Genomic DNA, 18,142 nt, shown 5'->3' on the forward strand with positions numbered 1-18,142 from the left:
TTTGGGTTTTAGCTCCAGCTGCATACCATCCCACAGGCTCTTGTTTTTCTCAAACTAGCTGTAATATAATCCCATGTGGGATGAGCCTATTGTGTGTTATGGCATGGGAATAGAAAATTATTTCTTCTTTAATCATTTGTCAGAGAGAATGTGAAAGAAAGAAGGGAATTTTATGTAAGACATGCTGCACAAGGTAGACATTTTTCATCCCTTTTATTCCTTTTCTTTAACCAAGAAATCTTTTTAAGAGCATGTTCTGCTTCAGAGTAAAAACCTGGACTGTTAGTTGACAAGAGGATAGAGAGGCAGCTGCCCATCAAAGCCTCCATCTTGTTCTGTTGACCATGGAGAAGCTCCACTGACGCAGTTCAATACCTTGATCAAGGGCACATTTAAACCAGCTTTTCGACAAGTGGTTCTAGTTTGAACAACTACTTACTTAGCTTCCAACTATTAGACACACACACGCCCACACACCTTCTGTTAGAATTCCTTGTCCACCTATAGAATGATTCACATCACTTACTTTGCCCTCTGAATTCTGTCTAGTTCATCCAAAGTATAAAAAACACCAGCCGTCCTCTTAAAGTTAAGCTGCTGCACCCTGAATTCAAGCTGCTCCAGTCACTCGGAGCCTGCTTTTGCACTTGTGCTCAAAAGAGGTGTCTGAGTTGTATAGTGGTCTACTGCCACTGTGGATTAGAAGTTATTTGCTGTGTTCACAATATCCGGGTAAGAGAGAGGCACAATGCACCATACTGTTGACTCCAGTGTCTGATAATTAAAGTAAGCTCTTCACACTCAAAGCAGCTTCTCTCATTTCTGTTGTAGCAGACCAACAGTTGGTAGCTGCCCTATGCCAGGGGCCTAATACCTCCTTCTGTCATTGCGAAACTGACGAAAATCCCTCTCAATCACTCACACTACTAACTCTCTCATGACCTCCTTTCCTCTTCAGTTACAGTTTGCACACAATGGATCTTTATGAAACTTGAATTTTTGTGGCTCTGTGCTCTTTCTTTGTATGAGGGGAAAAAAGGGATTTGTTTTGAGATGTTTAATAACTACATAGTTAAATAAGTAGTGATATCGCAAACGATTCCTCCTTTTCAGGTAATTTAACAATCAGGAGTTTTAAAAAAGAACCCATTAACTGAACATTATGTCTTCTTCTGGAAGCTATTTTCTGTCTTATTGCAACAATATCAGATTTGTTAAAAGCTATTATCTTGTTGCAATTGATGCTATTCCTAGGGAGACCTGTAACAGCTCCAGCTCTGTTTAACAGAACCAGATCAGCATAGCCATCGAGTGTTAATTTTTAGAAGAAAAGAGAACACAGATCCAGTCTTTGATTGAGATCAAGCCTGTGAAATTGCACTCCTTGTTTGCAAGGAGATGAAGCCAAGGCTCCTTAAAGACTGAGTATTCATTCAGATGTGTTGACGTAGTTTAAGTGCTGGATGTGCTACAATAAATGCAGGTCAAACTATTGTAGCATATTAGACACCATTAAAGCTGAAAAACAAGGTGGATGCCTTTGTTCAGCTGCTCTCGGAAAGCACTTTGTGACAAACCTGTTCTGTTAAAAGCCCTTTAAATATATTCAACTTGACTATGTCTACTTTACAATGACTGAAAATTGAATGCCTCTTTGATCTTGTTATCTGTCACATTGTGATGACATTTGCTTCTAAAAAGGCAATTAAATGGGGGCTATGATCTCTAAATAACCCACATACTCAAATAGATCAATTGATTTCTGAAGGCATCTTCTTCCAGTGTGCATACAGAAGACCTTATAATATTACAGTTAATCAGCTGTGTTGAAAGAAGTGCTGTCAAGCCATTGATATGTGGGGCGTTTAATTAGCTTTTATGTCATTCACACTTCACTTGCAATGGGTGTTACTCTTCTAGATTCCCAAACACCCATTATCTGCTGAAACTGCATGATTTGTGCAAAGAGGGCAGAGCAGCCTGTCTCGTGCTGGTTTTGTCAAGACTTTGCACAACAAACAGCTGAAAATTGTCAAAATCTCGCATTTGAGTATTTGATGAGCTTTCCTATTATTCAAGCAACATTCAGATGTTTCCCTAAGTCAAATTTAATGAATTACTGGATAATTAAAAAACAAACAAACACTGCATTGATTTTACTTAATGAACCAATATCATTTTGCATGAAACTTGTATATATGCAGTGAGGCATCGGCAGCCTTTAGCGCTGCTTTGGAACACTGAACCAATTTGTTCCTGTGTAAGAGAGGAACATAATAATAGTACTCTGCAGTCCCCTTTGATTGTTGCTGCACAAGGATACAAGCCAACCAGTAATTAACTAAAATATGCAAAACACAACCTTATATAAAACACATACTATACTGTGGTGCTGTGTACATGCTGAAGCCAACGCAATGGGCAAAAAATATTGGTTTTCCCAAGCAGCCTGTTCACTGCTGGGTATGTATTGTTAAACTAAGCCTTCAAACTTATCCCTATTGAATGCAGGGGCTTCTTTTAAAAGGAGATTGTTACGTTTGTGTCCTGATGTGCTGTTTGTTGTTCTGTATGAAAGGCTATTTCTGTACAAAATGATATTAGTGCTTGAACAACACTGAGACATTAATATTCAGAGCTGACTCTCAGTAATACTAAGGGTGTTGAAGTATATGAATTTGCCAAGTCCTGATCGATACAGGACATTCAGTTTGATGTGTGACAGTTTGTAATTATTTGGTTGAGGGGGCATACCAGTCTAATTTAGGGCAGCAACTAATGATTATTTTCATCATTCAATCTGCCAATTATTTTCTCGATTAATCATTTTGTCTATAAAATGTCAGAAATTAGTGAGAAATGCCCTTTATAATTGCTTTGAGCTCATGGTGACATTTTCAAATGTCTTGTTTTATCTCATCAACAGCCCAAAATCTAAATATATTCAGTTTACTATCATGTATGATGCAGAAAGGTTTCAAATCCTCACATTGTTGCAACCAGCAATTTTTTAGCATTTTTGCTTAAAAAATGGCTTTATTATTCGATATAAAAATAGTTTGTGATTAATTTTGCGTCCATCAGCTAATAGACTAATTAACTAATCATTGCAGCTCTAGTCTAAGTAGTCTAATACAGTCAAATAACCTACATCTTGAGACATGTACTTCTCAGAGGACTTTAAATAGATCTTGAGCATGATGGTGGGTTCACTTATACAACACAGACCATACGGAGCATTGATTCCTTACGTATATACACCTAAGAAGATTAGAACAAAAATATTTGCTGCTTCTGTTGCCAGAAAGAACATGGATGTGGATGTCAATACCTGCACTAACTACACAATAGCCTATATACATTTTTTTTTGACATTTGCAGCCAGTATAAACCTGGGCCATCCCCAACATTAAGTACCCAACTTCAGAATACAACCTAATGTATTTTTTGCCCAGAAATAGTGCCACCATAGAACTGTATGTTGAGCTCCAAGTGGCAACTAGAGAGAAAGTTTGTGCTGAATCCCATCAGCGGCACCTACACACACCCACCAAAGTTCACAAGGAATCCAGCTAAGTGCATGTGTAGGCAAGTGTGAAGTCTGTCGAGATGTTGTTGCGTCGCATGTGTCCATTATTGGTATATTTTTGGTTTGTATCACACTCTTACATATTTTACAGTTGGCCAGCTCTATGTGAAAGATATTATATGGTAAATACCTTCAATATTTTAAAATTCAAATATGGTATGCATCTTTTAGTTTATCAGCTGATACTGTAAATCAGGGATTTTTATGTTTTTACACCCTGTTTCAGTACCTGCCTTCATTAAAATGCTGAGATTTTTAGTTTAGACATACAAGGGTAGAGATTAGAAGGCTTTATTATTTTGTCATGTCATTCATATATTTTTTTCTTATAGACTTTGAGAGCCAGAGAGAGCTGAATGTGACCCAAGGAATCAAAATTAACTCCTATAGGGCAAATTTTCCCACAGACTGGCTTCATGCTTCTGGAAAAGTGAAAAAAAAAAAAAAAAAATCAGGACATTTGCCAGTTAGTGATTCATACTCTTGGCTTAACGAACCCAGTGTAAGGGGAATTCCACAGGGTTTCATAGAGCCTCACACACATGCATAAATGTGTGTGTGCATTTTTTTTTAATGTGATAGAAAACCAGACACCAGAAAAAAAGGAAAATTGGATGCCAGTGATCTGTAAAATAGCATGGATCAAAACATTCAGTATAATTTTCAATGAATTGTGATATTTTTCCCTCATTTCTTGGGTGGTCACCTGCACTGCACTGCAGGTAACTACTGCAGTTGTCACAACATGGTTAAACTGTGCTAACACGTGCTGTCTCTCCTCTTATGTGGATGCTGCGTGGCTGCAGATGGCCCATCTCACTGTGGCGTTAATCAGCTAGCACACAGCTCTCCTCCACCCACCTGCAATGAGAGGTGGTTTAATGTGGAATTAGCATGAGATAATTGATGTGCACTTCCTTGTTGTGGTCCATACCAGAACCCGCGCTGCCATGACTCAGTGTAAAGACTGTGACGGCGAACACCACATACACACACACACTCGTTGGTCTCTCTCTGCCTCAGCCTTCTTGTTCGTCCTCTCTGCTCCCTCTTTGGCTCACACACACACACACACAAACACACTTCCTCCATTCACCCCCCTCGCCTCCCACCCCCCCTCTTCCTCTCTCATCTTCCAACTCCCCATCTCTCTTCCTTGTTATTTGCATCCCTCACACTCTCCTCTCTCAAACCCCCCACCCATCTGCTTGCTGATTCGGTGATACTGCGAGTCTGACTTAATAAAGCTTGAAGTACGTGTTGTCATTCCAAATGTCGATCATTATAATTATTCATAGATGGAGCAGAGATTGGAGTGGGAGGCAAGGTCTCAAAGCAGCAGCATGATAGTACAGCACGGCGGAGGTGTTTTCACTGGGTGGAAAGAAAAAGGTTGTCCTGTGCACGATTCAGCATTTCCGGCCCTTAAAATATCGTGTGAATATATATCAGTCATGTGAGGACCATGTTAGTCATCAAAGTAGCTGATCCACACAGCCATTTAGTTTGAATGAACAGGAATCATCATGTTACTAAGTTGGTTGTTTGATTCTTCATGACATAATACACCTATGTAAAGAAATAATTTGCCTTCAGTCATGTCACTATCCAGTCCGTCTTGTGTTAGTTCTCTATATACATACAGTGGTCCTTTAAAGGTGTACATATATGGTCTTCTCCTGCTCAGAGAACCTTCCCACACAGCCTACATGTACCAGTAAGCATAGCATGTTAGGTTTTTAATTCTTAACCTTCAGACCAGCTCAGTGTGTGTAATGCATTGGCTTATGTGTTGGTGTAAGATGTACATGAATGCCTTTTGAAAGGAAGTATTTGTACTGTTGCGATAGGAAACAACTGAACAGAGCTAGTTTTGTGTAGCTAGGTATATGTCATCCTACGTTTGGCCATTATACTACAACAAATAATACAGCGTCCAAAAGAACTCCCTATTTCACTCATTCACTGCTCCCTATATAACAGAAACTGAGTATATTACTCAATGGAAAGCAGTAGACATAGTCTATGATAGTAAACAGTGAGAGATTTTGGACACAGCATATGCAACATCATCTATGATTGAGTTCTACAAAGCTCTACAAATAACTTCAGGGACAGATTCTCAAGATTTTGTTTTTACTGATCACCACAAAACACGAATTGAACTTTGGCTACAGCCTTCAAGTTGACCTATCGCTTCTCTTTTCTACCTGGGCCTTTCACTCTATTATGCGGAGCATTCACTTAAAGTAGTTCCTCAAATCAGCACATGAGATTTAAGGTCTCTTAAAATGATCTTTTTGCCATCCATCACTAGTAATGCCCTCACACATTCTCAAGTAAATCCTCTAAATGTCGATATAAAATCTCCTTCAAGAAAACCAAATCTCAGTGTACAATATATCATGTCGTAGCTTTCCATGTACAAACATGGATTTAAGTTGCAGATGCATCTAATCAGTAGTGAGCTGCTTTGCTGTTATTTTGCTTATCTTTGAAGAAAGTTTTTAGCACTCTGCTGGCACAAATACCAGCATTCCCTCCACAATATGGACAAAACAGTGGAATCAGTGTAATGACTTGACTTAATTCTGGTTTAAATTTGTAGACAGCTGGACCATAAATACCACCAAATGGCAGCTCTGTCCATGCAGGAGATTCATTTGTATTTTGTTCTTTCTGTTCTTCAGCAGTGGACTCCATTAAACACAATAAACTAGGTTGAAGTAAACTAGGCTGCTATATAGGCTACAGCTATATAGAGGACATTGGCAAGTAGCCTGATTGGCATGTTATACAGTAAACATCCTGTCTTGACATCAAACACACATAAATAGGGATGTACCAGATAGCTGAGATTGATATTAATTTTTAAAAATTCACAACATCTTCATCAAGATTATTGGCGTGAACTATGCAGTGGTTTTACACAGCATGCCTGCTTTGAATAAAAGTCATTTAGGGCAATTTGTTCCATCACAGTCATTGGCAACATTTACATGGACCCTAAAATTCCACTAATAATCAGAATAATAGCCCAATCAGAATAAAAATGCCTCATGTAACCACCTAAATGGGGAGAGAGTGGCCTGATCCGGCTTGATTGGAAGACATTTTCCAATCAGGTTTAGAGGGGTGGTGTAAATAACGATGTAAATGCTTAATCCGGTCATTTCTTTCTGGGTGGAATAAATATATTCTTTCTGCGTGTGTGTGTGTGTTAGCATTGTATCTGCGAACATAGCAGTGCGGTGTGTGTACAGTCGAGGCTATTCGTCAGTGAATAAATGCTACAAATCCAAGATGCAAGCCAAGTTCCCATGTCCTGCTTTTTACCTGCTAATTAAAGTGAGGGTTTGCCCCGAAGTTAGCAGCAATGGTTTAGTCAAACCTTACCAGATCAGTTAAGGTAGACCAGCTATTCTCATTGTAGTGACAATCTAAGCTGCTCCTAAACAGAAAGCGGAGAAATATCTGGCTGCTGAGTCTCTCCCCAGGTAAAAAGTTAAAGTCCATCGGAAAGGGACAAGTGAGTAACGCAATAAGCTCCTTTTTTAAAGCCACTTTTTTTTTTGTGTTGTATCTGTGTGTTTATTTGAATCCCCTTCTTTGCGAAATCTTTTCATAAAACCTTCCTCTCCAGCTCTCTCTTGTTTACTTTTCGTCTCTACAAATTCAGCCTTTTTCGCTTCTGTTTATCTACATGACATGCTCCATTCACAGAAGTGTTTCTGCAGTGGCCAAGGTGAACTGTTCTTTCGCAGCACATTAAAATAGTAAACAAACACCTTTGAAATTAATTAGCCCTGGCATACAGAGAAGCAGATCATTCAAAAGCAAAACATCCATGCAAAATATCCAATGGCAAATGTTGTGGATTGGATTTTTTTTTTTTCTATTTAGCTGACGATTCCTAACCTTAATCTAAATGTTTCTCTGTGTAAATAGATAATTGCAGGCTTCTCTAAGAGCAAGGTGCAATTGAGTAGAAAGACGAAACCATCTATTAGTCTTTTTAGCCGAGGGGTCTAATCTTCCTCAACGTTTCTTTTATCATTACAGACAGCACAGCCAGCATCATAGCAAGACGGCGTCGTTTCAACCATCTGACCCAGGAGCTGTATGAGCTGCCCATTGTGGTGTGGGACAGCGGGGAGCCGTCGTTGAGCGGCACCAGCACCTTGACCCTGCGAGTTTGCCCATGCCAGCGCCACGGCAGGATCCGGATGTGCCAAGGCGAGGCATTCCTCTCCTCAGCGGGTCTCAGCACGGGGGCTCTGATTGCCATCCTGCTGTGCATAGTCATCCTGCTGGGTAAGTTGGGACAGCCGCTGTGGGAACTGCAGCAGGGGAGAGCTTGGATAGAGGAGATGGACCATAGAAGAGCAGGGAAGGGTGGAAGGGTTTGAAAGGGTTTGACAAGGGCAGAGGAGGAGAGAGAGAGATGAATAGACATGCGAGGACACAGGTAGAATTCAGAATGAGGGTAGAAAGAGCTGGAGAGGGCAGGGTTGGAAGAAAAAGAAGAGAATATGAAGGACAGAAGAAAAGGAGGACACAGCGAGAGGAGGCTGGAGGAGAGGTGACTTAAAAAAGAAATGGTGAGGACAAAGACGGCTAAGAAGAGGGGAACGGAGATAGCAGGGTCAGTGTGATTCAGAGAGGAGGCGTATACAACTGAAAGAATACTGTGAATAACCCTACCATGGTCGGAGAGGCAAACTTGAAGCTGAGAGCAGTGAGGATTCATGTTTAGACAGGCAGCTCGAATCAGAAAATCAGATTAGACCTAAATCACATTTGTTGACGATCTGAAATTCATTTGTATCATTTAAATGTATACAAATGAGTCCTCTTTCTATCCCGCCATCACTCCCTTCTTGGCACATGTTTGACACCGTATGTTGCGACTAGAGGAGCAGAGGACAAGCATGGAGGAACGCGGTGACAGCCAACAACGTAGATACCACTCTTGTTGATTTCATGTGTGACGGATCCGTTCTGCAGCATGCATACAAAGCACCGTCAGAAATACAGTGAAAATAAACAGGGCTACTTCCATGTTACCAGCTTGTCACAGCACCCGGAAAACATGTATGCGTGCCTTGTTACTATGGCAACCTGTCTTTGCAGTGACAGCAAATGATTATATATAAACTTGCAAAAAAAAAAAAATGTTTGAATGTGGCGCATATTCAAAGTCAAAAATCAAATGGAAGTCATTAAATTTAGCAAAGTAAACAATCTACTGTCAGCTCAACTTGGGCTTTGAGATGTTCCTTTGCAAAGCAACCTGCATTCGGACATGATTAGAAAACACTGTCTAATAACACGGCTTCACCATTGCTGCTCTCCCCTCCTCTTGTCAGTGATTGTCTGTGGACATTAGTGCGTGAAGGTTATGCATATTCATACTGGCTGCCTCCCTCCTCTATGCCAGAGCCTCTGGCTGAGGCGAACAAAAGGCCATCACCACTGTTTGGAGCAAACGCTTGAGTGAGAGACACACACACTGAATCACTAATCATCAGCACAAGGCAGATACTAGATACTAGAGAGAGAGAGAGAGAAGAGCTGATCACGTACGTAGTTTTTAGTTTGAACTGTGATGCATGATGTGTCTTACACATTGCTCAGTTACTGGACAGACATTTTGTAATCTATCATTCAAAGGGACATCATATTTTGTCAGTGGGTCGCAGGCAAAATAAATCAGATTCCAGTCCATTTAACAGACAGTGATTTGACCTGTCTGCACCGTTTGACATAATTTGCCATCTCTGCTACAATATTCTCTGTTTAAATCTCACTGGGCACATTTGGTGCATATAATGCCCCTCCCTTTTGTGTAGCAACTGAGATATGTCTGAGTATTGAAGTGTCATGTATCGACATTTGGATTTGAATGCTTAGTCAGATTCTAAATCTAAAAACTTTCATAACATTAGACAACACATTGTATTTAGGCAAAGTTATTTATCCAACACTGACACATTGAGTCATTTGTCACATGTTTTATGCCCAAATAATAACCTTATAAAATATGGATGAATGTGAGCTACAGCATGGTCTCTAACACTTCCTGGCCATCACATGTACTTATACCCAAAAACATTGTTAGTCAGATTCAAGGGTGTAACAAAAGAGTGCCGAGCTGGTTTTTAGACAAAAGCTCATTAGGTGACAAACAAGACTAGGTCAAAAGCTATTATATGGCTGGACTGTGTAATAAATGCTAGAGGGCTTTTATTTGTATGTTGCCTGGTTACCATCAGACATGAACATTGCAACATTATTAAGATGTTTGTCTTTAAGTAAGTTCAAGTTTATTTATTTGTATAGTACTTTTCATACAGTAGTTGTAACTCAAGGTACTGTACACATAAGAAAAACATTAAAAATACTTAAAATACATTGCACCAGATTTTGAATGTAGACTATATGGTGCTGTTTTAAGAAAGGTTGAGTCAAGATTTAGGCTATTTTTAAATGTTTCAAATATTATTTCACTTACTCACAATCGGAAAAATAGTTTTAATGAAGTAACTATCAAGTTAATCATTAATTCTAAGTTTAAATGACCCCAATACAGTGTTTCATGTGTGTAAAGTTTGCATTTGTAAATGTATTTGTTATATTGCTTTTATTTTATTTACCATGAACACAGAAGTGTTTTATTTAGAAAAGACAATATACGCATGTAACATGCAGAAATTGACAGTAACTATAAGTGTAAGTGATGGCGCACAGATCCTGTCTTCTCAAATAGGCGTTATTTGGATAAACTGACCACATACTGGGAGCCTTAATGGTTCCTTTCCCACCTGAGAAGATATTAAAACTTAATAAAGTAACACAATAACAGTTCTACAGTGAAAAACAGCTTAATCTCCACCACTGCATTGCTGTCGGTTGGTGCAAAATGCATTCTGGGACATTTAGCTCCGGCTGCCTTCGGCCAACCAATGGTATGACTTCATCACTCAGCTACTCAGTCAGTCAATCAGTCACAGACAATGGGGGTTGTAGGGTTGGTCCAGCCAAAAAGGCATCTACAAGGTTCAGACAGGACATCAATGTCTGTATCGCATATGACTCACACATTCAATTCTGTCTCATCTTTTCTTGTAAGTGTGTGGTTTGTTTGTGTCTGATTGTTCTGTCTGTCCGATTAACGTCCGTGTTTTATGTCCTTGCCCTCCAATAAGCCATTGTAATTAACCGTAGAGTGAGTCAGAAAGGGATACAAACTATCTCATGGCTGACTCCAGTTTGTAGTGGCCTTTATACATGACTTACAGAACATAAAATATTAGTAAAGTCATGGTTTTGGATTTTTGTGGGTTGGACATAATTTAGAATTTTCAAAGAAATGATACAATATTACATAGTAATTGCATCAAATGAGGAACTGGATTAAAATGCACAACTAACTACAATTTATGTGTAATGTTGAATGAACTTGACTGACTTTTTAGCATTAATACAGGACAAATACTAATGGCAATGTTTCTTAATAGTCTAAAAAGGTTTTTCAGAATCTAAAACTATCTGAAAATCGTTGACTTGATGTTATACAGTCATTCTTGTCAGCTAGTCTCCTCTCGTTCCAGCTCCATAGCAACAAGTCTGTTGAATAGGCGTTATCATCGCACATCTGTCCCAAATATACGGGCTAGTAGGGGCTCACTAAACCCACTAGTACGTTCAAGAGGCTGTTCTCACCCCTTTATGTCAGTAAGCCAATATTGATGGAGCCCAGTATGTGCAGAAGGCCTGTTATCAGGCATGTGCTGTCAAGTGACTGTCAAGTTTCTTTCTGCAAACAAACAAACAAACAAAAAAGACTGACACTCTATTATCAGTGAAAATGCAATATTTTAAGATAGTTTCCGCATTAAAATGTGTTTTGATAACTTTTATAGTGAGAAATGTGCATTTTATTTTCATAATCTTCATTCAGTGAATGTATATGATGTTTAGTTTATTACAAAGATTCTTTCAGGTCTTTCTATCACCGCTATGGACGCTGCCATCGCTGAAACCATGAAGCTTACATGGTTAGACATGGCAACGAGCTAGATTAAATCACATGCAGCTGGGGTGACATTATTATTAAAAACACAGGCATGGAACTGCACAGAACAATTAAATATATATAGATAGATTAATCTTTACATAATTACTTCAGTTATGAGTAGTTAGACCAATTATTAGTTCAGACCATAATGGAAAAGTTTGTTGCCTTTTACATTTGGTTTGACACCATCCAATTACAACTCAACCGGGGCTAGAAAAACGACACATATAGTAGAGTTACTGGACTAAATTTTTAGTAACATGTGAGATTATCAGGTGAAACATTTTGATGTGAAAAATACTTTGTTTTACTTTAAATTTATGCCATTACTTTAGGCCCAAGCAACCCACTTAGCAGGCAACTTCATAAACCCTCAAGGGCCCCATTAATCCCCAGATTCACTGTGGGCCAAATTGGGCAGCCCTGACCTAAACCAATTTGAAATGTAAATTTTAAACCAATTTGAAACGTAAAGAACAGTACTGTTAAGCTTCCCTATTAAATCACATACATCTCATATACAAAGAATTACTGTATTTTCTCTCTCTCTCTCTCTCTCTCCTCTGTTTTTCATTTCTCAGATTTTGTTTCAGTATAATTTTCAGACAACAACAGAAGGGATAATAATATATTACTCATCCAAAGTATAGAGGGTATTTTAATATATTTTAAAAGAAATGCTCACATGCTGTGTGTGCTATGTCGCTGGCTTTGAGTCAGCCAGTCAAGATGCAGCAATCAAGGCAGTGACACACAAAAGAAAATTTAGAAAAAGAAATAATACAGAAATAAATTCAGCAGTAGTTTGTCTCATTTGCAAAGAGTGGCTGTTTTGAAAGAATATAATATCCGTTGTCAAAACGAAATGAAACAAAACATTCCCTTGTTTTTTCCAAAGTGCAGTGGCGAGGACCAAAAGCAGAAGGCCTGCTAGCTAAACTTAACTCTCAGCCATGTGCTTTGTTGCAGCCGTCATCAGCACAAGAGAATGAAACCTGCGCTAAGTTATCAGATATCTACACTGATTGCGAAGAATGGATGAGTTTTTTCATGCTGAGACTTTGTGAAACAGTGTCTTACTGGGGCGGGCTTGTCCCAGAACACCATTACCCACCGCGTCGAGGACATGGCTCAAGACAACCATGAGCAAATCACGGATGAAGCAAGTGGGTTTTTATGCCTTTTCCATCGCTTACGACGAGAGCACTGATATATCCGATTCTGCAGAGTTGTTGCAAAAATTTTGAAGTCGAGCAGGAGCTGGCTGGCATTGAGACACTTTCAGGTACGACAGAAGTAGTGGATTTTGGAGAATCCCTCTGGAATTACAACTGATGGAGCCACGGCGATGGTAGGGAAGAAATCTGGCCTCACTACACTGGTATCAAAGAAAGTCCACAAGTGTGGGGGCAATTTTAAAATACCATTGTATTTTACACAAAGAACAGCTGTGTGCCAAAGCAGTTGGGCTTAAGAATGTGATGCACGGTGTTGCCTCTGTTGTCAACAATATACACTCCGAGGCACTGTCTCACCGTCAGTTCAAGACTCTGCTGGATGAGATGGATGAGCAGTATGATGATGTGCTGAACCACCAGGAGGTGAGATGCCTGAGCCGAGAGAAAGTTCTCCGCCGTTATTTTTTTTTTTGAGTTGCATGATGAGATCAGGATGTTTCAAGCAGGAAAGGAGGGTAATGTTCCCACAGATAAGCTATGCATTTTTGACCTGGCTTTTCTGGCGGACATCACAGAGCTGCTCAATGTTTTGAATCTTCAGCTCCGAGGGAAAGACCAGAATCAGCCAGCTGTTTGATCACATCAGAGCCTTCAAGCAAAACTACTACTGCTCAGCAGATATCTCTCAGCAGGTGACCTGCATTCAGATGATCACAAAAAAATATAATGTGAAGTTGAGTATGCATCCAGTCGTGGGGCCTTTTTTATATTTTTGTTTATCAAGCTTTATTTTATTATTTATATTAAATTACCATAGTTTAATTTACTCCTGGCCCTTTTTCCTCCCTCAGCTTTTGCATACCTCCTGTTTTTTTATGCCCAGATTCTTGCACTGTTTCTTCTTTTTTTCCTCGTCTCCACGTTCAGCAAATTTGGTCCATTACTCCCCAGTCTTAGAGAGAGAGGTAGGCTTGATGGAAGGGAATGTTCACAAGTACATGGACATTCTCAGCCATCTTGTGCTGGAGTTTGACCGACACTTTGAAGATTTCAGACAAAACTCAACAGTCGTAGAGCTATTTACTCTTTCCTTTTTCTGTTAATGTGGACACAGTCACTGAGGAGGTTCAACTAATTGAACTCCAGACTGATTGACAACTCTAAAACAAGTTCAGAGCTCCTTCACTTACCGGAGTCCTACAGATGTGTTCCAGCAGACAGGTATGCAGAGATCCACAGACACGGACAGGTAATGGAAGTACGTACCTTTGTGAGCAGTGTAAGCTGAGAAACTTAATGACTCTCACCTCTATGACATCCTCACTCTGTCAGTACGTCAGCTGGAGCCTAATGAAAACAAAGACAAGCTTCATGTCTCCCACTGCAAATGATAAATGACTGTACAAGGCATTGAAGAATGTAATACTTAATTTTGTGATGATGTGTAACTCAAACGTTGCTCAATGTAAACTCAATATCCAATATTGATTTGTTATTCTGTGTTGTCACTATGATCTTTAACTTAAGCTGATGTCAAATGTCCACTCATGATTACAAAAAGGTGGACAATACAACTATTTTCAACTTTAATTTTCTGAAGCACTTTGAGTTGCACTTTCTGTCAGAAAGGTGTCTTTCCTTTTAAATATGTTGATGCTCCCAGAAAGAAGCATATGGATGTTTTATGTTTTTAACAATCATCTTTGCAAATTATTAAAATTACTGTTAAGCAGATTAAAGAGTATTGTTTTTATTCATTTGAATTTTTTTGGCCTTTCATAGGAAAGAATTTGGGCACCTCTGGTTTAGGTAATTTAAGTAATTGTTCATTTCTTTAGGATTACTAATCCACAATGTCAGGTGAATAAAGATTGCCCGTTTTGTCTACTTGTCTTGTACAAAAGTCCATTGTCAAAGTAATGGTTTAAGACCTTTATTAACCAAGTGAACGCAAACAGTTCATCTTATTTTTGTCCCAGAGGGCCCCCGAGCCATTGTGTCCCTGCTTAGACCCATAATAGCCTGTATTCAGAAATCATTTCACATTGACAAAAGCTGGAAGAGGACTAAGTCTGGCATCTTCAGTCTGTTCAGTCCACTAATTCAGTGCGATTATTATTCTCACATGGCCAAGTGAACTGAAAGAGTAAAGTCTCAAGTGTTTGACTAAACTGCTCAAGCTTGGTGGCAGCACACCTTTAACTCGAAACTGCTCCATAATCCATCCACAGAACGCCGTATATCCAAAATATGTGTACAAAAACTTTATCCCTTACGTAAATACAGTAGATAAGCCAGATGCATCATTGCATCCTTGATGTTATGAAAGCTGAAACCTTCACCTCCTCTTAATCCACCACCAGTAGCACCTTCCTGTCTCTCTGTCTAGCTCTCACCTGATGTGTTATATGGTGTCTTATCCTGAGAGGCTGATGTAACACAGTGGTGTGTTGCCGTTTGGATAAATATAGTACACAAAGTTTGATATGCAATGATGAGATGCAGGAAACATTTATACCATCTTTTTAAAAAAGCTCCCTTTTTGTTCTTTGAACCTTTTTTTTTTCTTCTTCTTCTTGCTGAAATTCAATTCAATTTAAATGTGAAGGAAAGATGCATCTGTAGGAACACTGATCTATCTCTCTTGTCTCTACTGATGTAGCATAATGAACTCCTTTTAGATATTGCGCTGCTGTAAAAATGTTCTTCCCTTGCTGACGCTATTGTATTAAATAGATGTTACTGTTAACATCTTGCAGAGAGGTCATCATTAACCCAAAGAAGCATGACTCTCATTAGTTGTAGGAACAAGTTCCAAGATGTAGCATGTCATAAAATATTACTTGGCTTAATGACTTCATTAAGAGTTGGAAAAGATTTTTTTCACATTGTAAGCTACTTATCTGCAGACACATACAGCAACATCATAATATATTTTATTTTATGCGGCAAAACTGATTCATTCTTTCCATTACCGGCTTCACCTAAAACTAACAGATGACGACACGAGACACAACTGCATATGCTGACACATGTTCACTTTCTCTCTCAGCTTATCGTTTAGCATTTTTGGCTTTGAGATGTTGTTAAATGTGTTCCACAGATGATGGTAATGCGAAAATTGTCATCAACTCAACAGCTTGCATTCAAAGAGTCATCACAGCCATGCTAATGTCGGCTGAAGCATATTATTGATTTACAACCTCTCAACGCTTGGCCAGTTTTAGTGTCCTGATGGAAATTCAGATAAAAATGCACATAAAATCGGCTTGTGTTCATTTGGTTGGCTGTTTACGAAGCACAACATGTTTTTCTGTCATGAGCTATGAATTAATAACTAACACAGGCACACACACAGGGATTGGTATTAGCATAAAAAAAAAACATGGCTGAGCATTGTAACCACATTCAGCTGTTTTTATGTGATGATGTTGTGCTAAGTGGCTTGTTAATTTCATTGTTTAAGAAACCCTTTACAATTTATCTTTCTCTCATACTTGTGGAGTATGTTATTTTATTGTAAGGAAGTCGTTTTCCAGAATTGTACTATTACGTTACTACTGATTTTTCCGGTATTATTCTCATCACTTCTCAATTTACTTTGCTCATTTGATCTTTTTCTTCAAGGGGGCATGTCAAACTGCTATTTCACAGTATCCCTGTTAACTGTCTGTTGTCAATTTCATTATTATTCACAAAGCGTCTTCTGTCTTGCAGCCATCGTGGTTCTTTTCATCACTCTGAGGCGGAGCAAAAAAGAGCCCCTCATCATCTCTGAAGAGGATATCCGTGAGAATGTGGTCACCTACGACGACGAGGGCGGAGGGGAGGAGGACACCGAGGCCTTCGACATCATCGCCCTTCGCAACCCGGCTGCCGCCGAGGAGCTCAAGTTCAGGCGGGACGTTCGCCCAGAGGCGAGGCAACATTGCGCCCCGCCCCGCAGCCGCCGCAGCCCGTCGGTGGAGCTGGACGAGGTGGATGTTCACGAGTTCATCAAGCAGAGACTGGTGGAGGCCGACATGGACACCACTGTGCCACCCTACGACTCCCTCCAGACCTACGCTTACGAGGGCCAGGGCTCACCCACAGGATCCATCAGTCCTTTAGACTCTCCCGGCACACATTCGGAGCAGGATTATAACTACCTGGACGACTGGGGGCCCGAGTTCCAGAAACTGGCAGAACTCTACGGAGAGGCAGAATCAGATGTGACGACCTAGTCTGTGATTTCACTCCTGTTAAAACCAAATCTGTTTGAAATCCGTTTTTCAAATTTTCAGTGAACGATATAAACAGAGATGCTGTCAAACTGTTCCGGTGGTTTTTAACTTCTACTGTTGAACTGAAAAGACTGCTCTATTTTGTTTTTTTTTTCTCCTTTTTCTTTTTCATTTTGTCGCTTTGGATCATGGGTCGTTCATCTGGAAGTATTGAATCAGATTTTGAGATGGAAGAACAACAATATGGGGAAAAAGGAAAATGATATTTTCCTTGGTGTATATTTTTTATTGCTCAATAAAGTCCTTAAATCCATATGAGTGGATATGTGAGAGAGAGTGTACACTTGTCTTCTTCCTGCAGAATGGATATACAGCATGTAGTTAAGAATATCATGGTGGGAGGCATTACTCAAGGTGTTCATGATTCACCACACAGAGGATGATGCTGAGCCAGCCATATGTACAATGATGACAGAGCCAATCAAATGAGCTTATGTTTTGTGTCATTCATTCCATGCAGCCATTATCTTTTAAACACTCACTGAAATAAGTCATAAACCACATATTTATATTATAAGCTCCTTTGATGTTAACTGAGAGAGGGTAATACAGAATAACCTTATAAAATGTGATTTCAATGGAACATTATTGCAAGTGGCATCTTTAATCCACAGGGATATACTCATATGTTAAGGTATATAAATTTAACTATTCACAGTTTTCTTAATATATTACAAAAACTGTGATGACAAGGCTAAACCGGTGAAGACACAAAATACTTTGGTCCAGTTTTTCTCTGCAATGGATTTTATGGAACAGGAAAAAAAAAAAGAAATAAGAACCTTGGTTTCCTGAAGTTTCCCCGGGGTCTTCTCATGGTCAACTTTCCAATTTATTAGATGTTTGGGAGCTCTTCTATAGCAGCCAGACTCTCTGTGTTGGTTCATTAGTTTGTTTGTGCGTGACACTTTTTGCAATGGGACTGCTGAAGGAAATATGGGTATGCTCTTTTTTTGGATTATGCAGATGTACATGCTGTTTCTCAACATACATACTAATTTTAAGGGTGTTT

General features: G+C 39.4%; 1 protein-coding gene across 1 annotated transcript in view; it reads left to right on the plus strand.

Annotated features, from left to right (window-relative positions):
- Positions 1 to 17,402, plus strand: part of LOC122972905 (cadherin-18) — an 88,950-nt gene extending 71,548 nt beyond the window's left edge. The window contains exons 11-12 of the mRNA XM_044340321.1: positions 7,652 to 7,903; positions 16,565 to 17,402. Of these exons, the coding sequence (XP_044196256.1) occupies positions 7,652 to 7,903; positions 16,565 to 17,070 (758 nt within the window). The 3' untranslated portion in view covers positions 17,071 to 17,402. The remainder of the gene's footprint in view (positions 1 to 7,651; positions 7,904 to 16,564) is intronic.
- Positions 17,403 to 18,142: the final 740 nt, after the last annotated feature.

The sequence above is a fragment of the Thunnus albacares genome, chromosome 21, assembly GCF_914725855.1.
Source record: "Thunnus albacares chromosome 21, fThuAlb1.1, whole genome shotgun sequence".
In the NCBI taxonomy this organism is placed as follows: domain Eukaryota; kingdom Metazoa; phylum Chordata; class Actinopteri; order Scombriformes; family Scombridae; genus Thunnus; species Thunnus albacares.